Source organism: Cebus imitator, unplaced genomic scaffold (assembly GCF_001604975.1).
Source record: "Cebus imitator isolate Cc_AM_T3 unplaced genomic scaffold, Cebus_imitator-1.0 Scaffold15, whole genome shotgun sequence".
NCBI classification, from domain to species: Eukaryota; Metazoa; Chordata; class Mammalia; order Primates; family Cebidae; genus Cebus; species Cebus imitator.
This window is the reverse complement of record NW_016107330.1, coordinates 4,013,668-4,025,044: the sequence shown is the minus strand read 5'-3', so window position 1 is coordinate 4,025,044 and position 11,377 is coordinate 4,013,668. Positions and strand designations below refer to the sequence as shown.

Below are 11,377 nucleotides of genomic sequence, written 5' to 3'. Positions count from 1 at the left end.
CCCACGCCCCTCCACGGCTCCCCACGCCCCCGACGCCCCTCCACTCCCCCCCAACGCCCTTCCAGCCACGGGCTCCGCGCGTCATCTCGGGGGAGGGGGCCCTCAGCGTCCTTCTCCCTGCAGAAACCCTCCACACCTGGATGTTGGCACAGTGACCCTTAGATGATCTGGAAAGAGGGCTTTCTTTGCCTGAAAGGGCTGATTGATTTGTAAGGGAACCAAGGCGCCCCGAGGTGAGGAGGATTTCGAGGAGAGGAACACATCACCGACCTCAGCTGAGTCGGCTCCTCCAGGTGCCCTGATTGTTCCAGGCGCCTGCGCCGCGGGAAGCCGAGGCCAGGCCGGGTGCCTCTGGCTAGTGAGCGAAAGTGCCAAGGTTTGGGAACTGTTCTGGGTCTATTACCCATTAACTCAGACGACAGTTGATCTCAGAGCTGCTCTGAGAGGCTACCCACTGAGCCCGCTCTGCGAGTGCATGGAGGACCACCCAGGGCATCTTCATCTAGGCTGTTTTCTCCCCTGGAGGACTCCCTTTCCCAGCCCCAGTGGTGACCAGGAGGTACCATTTTGCCCTGTTCCAGAGTGATTCTGGAAAATTTCCCAACCAAATCATTCCTCCAGAAGATAAATTGATTTCCGGTGTATTTGCACAAATGCAGACGGCCCATCGAAAAGAACATGGCTCGTCCACTACAAAGATGTTTATTCATTACTAATAAGTAGATACCAGATCCAGTAATCAAACATTAATGTAACTTTTCTCTGATACTGGTTTGACAAATACTGTATTTCCTTATTTAACTGACCTGTTTTGGAATTTTTCTGAATACAAGTCAAAGTTCAACGTTGTCAGGGATTTTAAGTCGAGCAAGCACACATTTTTGTTTTTACAACAATTACATTAAACTCAGTCATGCTTTACAAATATAGCTTGTTTTTACTCATGGATAGTGCGCCAAAATTCTACATTTCCGAGACCCTGTTTTCTGATAGTTTCTGTATTTGCAACAGTCATAAAAACTGGTGATGGCAAAAAGTAAAAAGCACATTTAACTAGTTGAGGCTGCATGTTAGCCATCCCAGGTGCAAATTATATTACAGCATTGATTTGTCATTTGTGACAACGCTTGGTTAATACACCAACGAACCTTAAAATGAAAAGATGAGAATTGTTACATGTATGACAGTGTGAACCAGTTGTTATCCTTTATGTTAACCAGGTGCATACCACAGGCCATACATACGAAGCAATATTTCAGCAAGATAGAAACTCCTGTGTATCTCCACATTTAGAAGTCTGAGCGGTTTCCATCATTATTACATGGTCTGCTTTCACTGTGCCATAGGAAGTGTCTGCCATTCCTCTTTTTAGTATTTGATAAGAAATATCTGTATCTTCTTCATCTAGAGGATCTTGCTTGTGCAACATTTCACTTCCATAGATTTGATAGATCAAAACAAAAATCCCTGCTTCTGCAGACTGGAAAAGAACAGAGAGCAAAGGAAACGTACGCGCTTCCGAGGAATTGCGGCGGAAAGACCAGCTTTGGCATGACTGTGCAGAGCCGCTCATTCTACCTGTTTCCGGACACACACGCTTCTTGCAGTTGGGTGGAAGATGGAAAAGAGTAGCTAAGCCGTAGGCTGAAGCGTAGCCTGCCAAAGGCATACAAATTGCTACCACATACGCAGCTGCGGGGATACATGCCAGCAGTTCAGGTCCTAACATAGTGCCAGTTATTATGAAAAGGACCACCAGAGTCACTAGCAGAGACCACAGGGAAACCCAGTGTTAGAAAATTACAATGAGATGGTTGAAGAGGAATTCAGGCGAGAGAATCCTAAGCTCATGGAAGAAAATACCCATCTAGTATGATCTCCAACACAAAATGGAGGCCTTTAAAAAAAATAATCCAAATGATCAAATTTGATCCAGGTGATCAAATTCCATTTTGATGCCTTGATTTCTGGGAGCTGACTCATTAGTCACAAACAAATCAGTACCTTCCTTCTGCCATCAGTCACTGGAGCTTTTTAGATTTAAATTGTTAAGCCACGTTAAGCACCAGACAGTTTCCACTCAGTTTTCTTTGATTTCTGACTGTTTCTTTACAAGCATCTGTGCAGGGGTAATTCACTCTAGCAATTCAGTTTCCCATTTCTGATTCTCTGGGACATGGGTCTCTAAGGATCCCATCGACTCCAAGTCAACTTTTCCCCAGCCCCACCCCTGCTGCCTCCCTTTCCCTTTCCCGTTCACACTGAGCAGGCATCTGGAATGATGGGTCTGTGCTCCCTTTACCATGCACTCATGGCCTGGGTGTTAGTTCCCAAATCACCAGAAGAAAGCTTGAAATCTATCCCCCCTGATGGGCAGGCATTCAACAGAGGCAGTGACTGGGCTCCAGATCACAGGAGGCCCTGACGCCACAGTGAAGGTAGGGGATGGTGCTGAACAGTGATCTTGGGCTGCCTTAAGTCCCTCGGTGTCTTCCTCAGCTTGGCCCCAGTTGAGCAAATCTCCCCCAGCAGAGAGCACCCTGGGTGTCATAACTCTGCAGAGGGGCAGGATACAGCCCCAGGCTTAGCTTTCTCAGCCCAACGATGTGGCGTAGCAGGTTCTCCAGGGAGGCCATGGAGATGAGGTTCCCACAGAAGCTGAAGGTGCCAAGCAGGGAGCAGTGGCTCAGGGCAGGCAGAATGACGCTGAATTGGGAGTCCATGATCCCACAGTCCTCTAAGTCCAGGGTCTGCAGGGTGGCTGCAACTTGGTCTAGCAGAACTGTAAGGAGCTCAGAGCTGAAATGGGTCAGTGTGATGCCCCTCAGGTCCAGCTCCTTTAGCTGACGGATGCTCGGGCACCAAGAGAGATGCTTCAAGTTCGAATCTGAGAGCGGGCAGTCAGTCATTATGACCGTCTCCAAGGGGACCCGGAGTCACCTGGGAGAGAACAAGAAGGAGTTAGAGGAGGGTGTTGGGGATGACCTCAGGGTGGAAGACGATCGTGTTTCTAATCCAAGGTTGCTCTGTTCATTTGAGCATAGTCAGCACCCAGGTTTTGTTTGGATGGAGACGCTGCTCATTCAGGGCAGTCCCAATTGAAGCTCAGTCCCTTCACCTTCTCTTGGGTGACTGGGTGAAGTCTGTGAAGTCCAAGACTCCCTTTCCTCATCTGTCAGGAAAAAAACCACATCTCTGGCCATAGGAGCACAGTGGAGACACAGGCATAAAAGACAAACCTAGATGGGACCCTGCAATCTCAACTGGGGTGGGCAGGCTGCAGGGGTCCCTGAAATGCCTGCATCATCAGCAAACCATCTATCGCTTTTACCATTCTTCATTCCTGCTCCTTCACTCTTTCTTTGAACATCATGCATTACCTGTGTATTAATTACTTGACCTGGAGCTCAAAACATTTGGATGACAGGGAGGAAGAGACAGGATCACGCGTGTTCACTAAGCTGATGAGGACAGAGCTTGTATTTTGAAATGTGCAGGTTTGATGGGCATTCTCTTTTTTGCGCCCTCTTCACTTCCCTATTTCCCATCATCTTAACTTTGACACATGACCTCAGGAAAAATTCACAATTGCATCCGCACGCGATCTTAACTTTCCAGTAGTTCACTTTATAGAATGGCACCCTCTCTACAGAACCTACCCGAGGGGATTCCTCTGCCTGTATTTGGATGGTTGTGTGATACCCATTTCAGGACAGAGCCTCCAACAGGACAATGCATGGACGTTCTAGTGTCTCCTTCACTGTTACCTCCCCACAGGCTGGATCAAGGTAGATGCCTCCTGGTATTTACTGTAACCTAGAAAGGCTCTGCTGTGACCTGCAGAGAAAGCTCACCATCCTTCCTCACCTGAGCAGCTAGTCCAGGTGGCCTTCGAGGAAGGAGACAGAGTGCACATAAAGCTTCTGGCAGTAGTCCAGCTTGAGGAACTGAGAGGTGAGCTGGGTGACGTACTGTTCCTTCTTGTCTGGGGGAAGGCAGGCAGAGACATAGATGTTAAAGAGAACAAGTTTACAGAGGTTCCTCATCTGGCCCAGGTAAGGGGCAAAGCTTACAAGAATGGAGAGCTCCCAGGGGCAGCACACTTCACCTCCTCGAGAGAGTCTAGCCCCACCTGGTTCAGGACCTCTATGACACTGTGGGTGGACATTCCAAAAAGCTGCAGCTCCTTGCAGTGCACGTGTAGTAAGCCTTGTCTCTGCTTGCCCCACTCTGCAATGCCTCAAAGAGGTGGGTGAGGCATTCATCCAGCGTCCCGTTCTTGAAGCAAAGGTCTAGGAGCACTGTCAAGGGCTGCTGCCTGCCCGGCCTGGACAGTTCTCTGCTGTTTATCTCTTCCTCAGGGCCTCTGGGGAGGCTGCAGGGGCCCCAGAAGTTCTCAGTTACATGACATAAGTCCAGAACTTGTAGTTTCCACCAACTGTGGGTAAAAGAGAAGAGACGCTTCAATTTTGGGCAGGGATTTGAGCTTTTATCCACATCCTGGATATCAGCGACTCCCCTCCTTGCTGCTTCTCCCACTCTCTGTTTTCTCCATCCCTTTTTCTCCTGTTGGAAGCTGCCTGGTCTCCACTGCCAGTGTCTTTAATTGCCACTGGGAGGGGCCAGGTTCCTGATTCTTCAGTAGAACCTACAAGGTGAGCAGTCCTTTCCCAGAGGAGCTGGGCAATGGCCAGGCCCTTTCTGAGCTTCCTCCCCACACCATTCAGAAGCCTCTGGACTACCCTTGGGCCTCCCACTCCTTCGGAGCCAGCTAACCCTACCCTGGATGCCTGGGCCCTCCCCTCCTGGCCAGCCAGGTCACCTCACCTGGGGCAAACCTTCTGGGCAAGCAGTGCACCAAGGCCCTCCAGCACAGCTCGCAGGGTCTCCAAATGAGGCAACTTCATCAGGGACCCTAGAGGGAGGTGGGCGAAAGGCCAGGCCTGCACCATCCTTTTCGGGGTCTCGTAGCATCTCCTGGTGAAGGCCTCCATGAACAGCGGTGGAAAGAGCTCCCTAGGCAGATCCTCTGGGGTGAGGATGGCCAAGGCCTGGTCCCTCAGCAGACTCCATTCAGCCAGCTCCAGGAGTCTGGGTGGGGACTGGAGGCTCATCCTGATGAATATGCGAGGAAAAATTCTAGAGAAAAAGCATCATTCTTACAGCAAATCACATCACTTCATCATCATCTCCTAGTGCCGATGTCACTGCTGGGGCAGAGGTGGAAAAGTAACTAGTTCACCCCAATTCCACTCTGCACTTTCTGACACAAAGCCATAATTCTGCCCCTGCTGGTACCATGAAGAATATCTTCCAAAGAAGGAGGAGGAGCAAGGTGACACAAACCCATTCATTTTTGACCATTGCTGCACTACATCTCAGTAGTCCTGGGAAGCGTTGCTGGGGATCCTGAAAGCTAAGCTTCACCTTTGTGAGAAAATATTTCTTGTCACTTATCACCCTAAAACAATGGGAATGAGGATGTCATGTGGCCCCACACAGCCTACATTCTCAGTTCCCACAACTAACATGCCTGTGGAGACTAAAGGGACTCCTTGAAATCAGTGCCATTTTTTTTTATTTTGAAAAATTTTAGCAAGAAGTCGTAAAAGCGGAGAGAGATCCAAGGTGGCTGATCACTAGCAGCTCCGGATTGTAGCTCCCAGTGGAAGCACAGAGAACGAGAGGACGCCACACTTTCAGATGAATTTTTGTTGCTCATGCACCAGGAGATTCCCAGCAGTGGAGCCCCACGGGTCGCCAGCGCGACTCTTGTGTCCAGCGTGGTGGTTTTGCTGCTGCCTTGGTGTGGCGGTTCTTGGAGCAGAGTCAGAAAAGCACCATCAATCTTAACGCTGCTGTTTTGGCCGGCGCAGTGGGTTGCTCAGATTCCGGCACTGGGAATCAACAAGTTGGACGTCCGCTCAGAAACCCAACTATAAAGACGGTAATTATAAAGACCACAGATGGATAAATCTATAAAGAAGGGAAGAAAACAGCCTAAAAAGGCTGAGAATACCCAAAATCAGAACGCCTCTCCCTCTACAGGGGATCACAGTTCCTCATCAGCAATGGAACAAGGCCTGATGGAGAGACTGTGTTCCATTAACAGAAGCAGGCTTCAAAATGTGGGTGATAAGAAACTTCTGTGAATTAAAAGAACTTGTTCTAGCGCAATGCAAAGAAACTAAGAACTTTGAAAAAAGGTTTGACAAAATGCTCACAAGAATATACAATTTAGAGAGGAATATAAGTGATTTAATGGAGCTGAAAAACAACATGAGAACTTCACGAAGTTTGCACAAGTTTTAACAGCTGAATTGATCAAGCAGAAGAAAGGATATCAGAGATGGAAGACCAACTTAATGAAATAAAACAAGATGCAAGATTAGAGAAAAAAGGATAAAAAGGAACGAGCAAAATCTCCAAGAAATATGGGACTATGTGAAAAGACCTAATCTGCGTTTGATAGGTGTACCTGAATGTGAAGAAGAGAATCAATCCAAGCTGGAAAATACGCTTCAGGATATTATTCAGGAAAACTTTCCCAACCTAGCAAGGCAGGACAATATTCAACTCCAGGTAATACAGAGAACACCACAAAGACATTCCTCAAGAAGACCAACCTCAAGGCACATAATCGCCAGATTCACCAGTGTTGAAATGATGGAGAAAATACTAAGGGCAGCCAGAGAGAAAGGTCAGGTTACCCACAAAGGGAAGCCTATCAGACTCACAGCAGATCTCTCAGCAGAAACCCTACAAGCCAGAAGAGAGTGGGGGCCAATATTCAACATCCTTAAAGAAAAGAACTTTCAACCCAGAATTTTACATCCAGCCAAACTCAGCTTCATAAGCGAAGGAAAAATAAAATCTTTCGTGAACAAGCAAGCACTCAGAGATTTCATCACCACCAGGCCTGCTTTACAAGAGCTTCTGAAACAACCACTACAAATAGAAAGGAACAACCAGTATCAGCCTTTCTAAAAAATACCAAAAATACCGAAAAGTAAAGAGCATCAACATAATGAAGAATTTACATCAACTAATGGGCAAAACAGCCAGCTAACATTAAATGGCAGCATTAAACTCATGTATTATTATTAAGTTTCCCAATAATACTGGGAGACTTCAACATCAATATTAGATCAATGAGACAGAAAATTAACAATGGCATCCAGGACTTTAACTCAGAACCGGAACAAGTAAACTTAATTAACATTTATAGATCTCTCCACTTTAAATACACAAAATACACACTCTTATCATTACCACATCACACCTACTTACAAGTTTAAATGAAATATTGGTTGGCTGCTTGTTGGTTATTTTCTTCCCTCATTTTTTTTCATGTCTCCATTATTAAGCATAGTTACAGGCATACCCATTTTTAGATTGCATTCTAGCCTGGGCAATAAAGCAACACCCCCGTTCTCTCCCCCTCTTCCTCTTCCTCTTCCTTCCTCTCCTTCATTCTTTTATTTTTTTTATAATTTTTTTTCTTTCTTTCTTTTTTTTCTTTTTAAAAAAGAAAAAAAAAAAGAAAAGAAAAAGAAGTCGTAAAAGCTCTGTGACAGTATTCTAGAGCCTTTGGAAGTTAGGGATAGAAACACTGACTTTGAGATGGAGGTTCCAGTGTTGATATCTCACACAGACTCACAAATATGGAGTCTAGGGGAAGAAAAAGAGATCCCATGATCAGAGCAAGACTCCACTCCTGAGAAGGGTCGATGGAATATCTTTAAGGCTTTAGGAAAAATGAAAGCCTAACATGTAAAATCACAGTGCCACCACGTGTATGAACCATAATTTCAGGGCACAAAAAACCAATGATTTCAAATATCACGAAATAAACATTCAACCAGTTGTAAGCTTTTAATAGGTTTTCATTTTAAAAAACTGTTTTTTTAAGAATTTTGAAATGACCAAAACCAAGCACAAATCAAATTATGGGGGATGAAGACAAAACTACATTTAGAGGAACAATCAAAGCCTAAATGTGTTCATCTGAAAAAACAGACAACAAAATTCTCTCTGCCACCTTAAGCTGCATGTCACCATCCCTGACAGGCTGGCTGCTCATTAGATGGGCAGGACCCTAGGGAGGTGGTGACTTCCCCGATCTGAACTCAATTTGCAGGGTGATGCCATCTCTCAGGGAGCCTAGCAGGAGCTCCAGGCGTGAGGGCTTTGGGTCTCTTCTGTGCACCTTCGGGAGCTTTTACTGATCTTTCCAACCACACTCTCCCCTTCTCAACAACCAACTTTTTTTTTTTTGAGACGGAGTTTCGCTCTTGTTACCCAGGCTGGAGTGCAATGGCGCGATCTCGGCTCACCGCAACCTCCGCCTCCTGGGGTCAGGCAATTCTCCTGCCTCAACCTCCTGAGTAGCTGGGATTACAGGCACGCGCCACTATGCCCAGCTAATGTTTTTTGAATTTTTAGTAGAGACGGGGTTTCACCATGTTGACCAGGATGGCCTCGATCTCTTGACCTCGTGATCCACCCGCCTCGGCCTCCCAAAGTGCTGGGATTACAGGCTTGAGCCACCGTGCCCGGCCAACAACCAACTTTCAATGAGAAATGATGTCTGATTAGATTCTGAGTTTCCACCCAGTCAATCCTGATTGAGTTTGAGACTTTCTTCTGATTAACTGATTGAATCAGATATACATTTATGAAAGTGAAAGCATCAATAATAGGGTGAAAGTCCACAACTAGTTTGTTTATTTATTCCACACACAGATGGACTTTGACTGATATGTGACCTTCATAGTGATGCAGGAAAGGGTTGAATCTGTTCTTGGCATTTGACAGAAAAAAAACAAAGCCTAAAGGTATTGTTGCTGGGGGATCTTTGGCTGCATCAACATTATGAAAGTGTTTCAGACTTAAAATAGCTCTAATATGGCAGTAATTTCATTCCTAAGAAAGCAGAATAAATATCTCTGTGTATCCAATGGTCACGTGGGATCTATGCTTTCTTTTTCTTTTTTTGAGACAGAGTCTCGCTCTGTCACCAGGCTGGAGTGCAGTGGGGTGATCTTGGCTCACTGCAACCTCCACCTCCCAGGTTCAAGCGATTGTCCTGCTTCAGCTTCCCAAGTAGCTGAACTACAGGCACGTGCCACCACGCTGGACTAATTTTTGTATTTTTAGTAGAGACAGGGTTTCGCCATGTTGGCCAGGATGGTCTCAATCCCTTACCCTCATGATCCGCCTGACTCGGCCTCCCAAAGTACTGGGATTACAGGCGTGAGTTACCACGCATGTCCAGGATTTATGCTTTCTAACTAGGTAGGTCATATCCCCATTTAGGTGGAAGAGGGGAACCACTGAGGGTGTGATTGATCTCAAGACGAAGGTCTAGGCTTCTTCGAAGGAAATTATTCCAAAATTGCAAAGTAAGGTGAGGGCTGGGCAGGATGGGACTGGGTGTTCTAATGGGACCCTGAGAAGAACCAAGACAACATAAAACATGGTGGGTATTTTGTGGGGGGGAGGAGACAGAAGGATTGACAGACTCCATCTAGATTGAATTCAAAAATTACAAAGAAAATAGTTACAAAAGAGGAATTGAGTCACTGCAGACTCACAACACAACACTGTCTTTGAGGGCACGGGACGAGATAGAGTCTCGGTCCCCTCTAGAAGGTAAAGTAAGTTTACTCACAAAAATAATGGGCTCCCATTGGAAAACCAGCTTGGGGAGATTGAATCTGACAACGTCAGCTGGGGCAGAGGCCAGACAGCAGCACAGTGGCCAGGCCTGGGAAGGGAGACTTCCCGAAGCTGGAAGCCGCAGAGGGTGGAAGCTGTGGGCTCTGTGGGGGAAGATGAACAAGGGTCCATGTCTCCCCGTCATGGCGCTGTGGTCTGGAAACCTTTCATTTAGACTCAGGGACCTTCCCACAGTGGGACGTTTCCCAGGCAGCCCTCAGCCCCAGGCATTTCCCACGGCCCTTCACCCTCATCAATCCCATCGGCCCCTTCCCCAGCATATTTTGATAATTAATGAACGTTAATTATCTCCTCTTTAAAGTCCTCTCGTGTCCCTAATATTAAACATAGAGATTCTGATCAGAGCAACGACATTAGGCGTATGAAGACAACTCAGGCCAGGGGCGGTGGCTCACGCCTGTAATCCCAGCACTTTGGGAAGCCAACGCAGACAGGTCACTTGAGCCCAGGAGTTTGAGACCTGTCTGGGTCACGTGGTGAAACACTGTCTCTATAAATCAAAAAATAAAAAAAGTTAGCTGGGCATGTCATGTGCACCTGTATGGCCAGTGACCCCATAAGCTGAGATGGGAGGATTCCCCTGAACCCAGGAGGTCAGTACTGTAGTGAGCCATGATCATGCCACTGCACTCCAGCCTGGAGTGAGACCTTGTCTCAAAAGAGGGAAGCCCAACAGAGTGAGATCTTGTCCCCCCAAAAAAAGAGAGAGAGAGAAACAAGGAAAATAGAAAACCCTTTCTTTCTTTCTTTTCTTTCTTTCTTTCTTTCTTTCTTTCTTTCTTTCTTTCTTTCTTTCTTTCTTTCTTTCTTTCCTTTCTTTCTCTCTTTCTCTCTTTCTCTCTTTCTCTTTCTTTCTCTCCCTCCCTCCCTCCCTCCCTCCCTCCCTCCCTCCCTCCCTTCCTTCCTTCCTTCTTTTAGTAGTTTTACTTTTGTTGCCCAGGCTGGAACGCAATGGTGCAATCTTGGCTCACTACAACCTCCACCTCCCAAGGTCAAGCGATTCTCCTGCCTCAGCCTCCCAAGTAGCTGGGACTACAGGCATGCACCACCACGCCCAGCTAATTTTGTATTTTTAGTAGAGATGGGGTTTCACCATGTTGGCCAGGATGGTCTCGATCTTTTGACCTCATGATCTGCCCGCCTCGGCCTCCCAAAGTGCTGGGATTACAGGCGTGAGCCACCACGCCCAGCCAGTTTTTCTCTCTTCAAGCACAGTGCACACATTCCAATACATTTCTCCCACAAAACCCAGAGTTCTATATCATGTTGCAAGCTCTGCTAAGCTTAGGGATGACCCCCATCCTGGGCAGAATCTCACAGTGATTCTTCTGATGTTTGGGGTTACAAAGTAACAAGAACATCCTGCACCCCAGAGAACCCCCCAGGCCTTTCTCTCCCATTTTTTATGACACCCAAACAGCTCTGAGATGCCACCGGCCACCAAAACTGCAGTTATTCCAAGGATGTTCTCCAACTCAGAACCTTTCTGGAAATGTTTTCTCTCCACATTTCTGACCTCACTGTCAATGTGTTATGTGTGCAACCGAGTTAAACTGAAACGTGCTCAGTGGGACTTCTACATTGTAGGCCCTTGCTTTGTGAATCTGAGGCTGAGGGTCAGCTCAGCACCAAGGAT

At 46.8% G+C, this 11,377-nt stretch overlaps 1 protein-coding gene across 1 annotated transcript; it reads right to left on the bottom strand.

Annotated features, from left to right (window-relative positions):
- Nucleotides 1-2,310: 2,310 nt before the first annotated feature.
- PRAMEF12 (PRAME family member 12) lies at nucleotides 2,311-5,114 on the bottom strand. The gene is given in 9 exon segments (XM_017504621.2): nucleotides 2,311-2,460; nucleotides 2,462-2,510; nucleotides 2,513-2,940; nucleotides 3,868-4,108; nucleotides 4,111-4,240; nucleotides 4,243-4,325; nucleotides 4,328-4,389; nucleotides 4,391-4,438; nucleotides 4,828-5,114. Coding segments are annotated over 9 exon segments (1,407 nt in total). The 3' UTR covers nucleotides 2,311-2,381.
- Nucleotides 5,115-11,377: the final 6,263 nt, after the last annotated feature.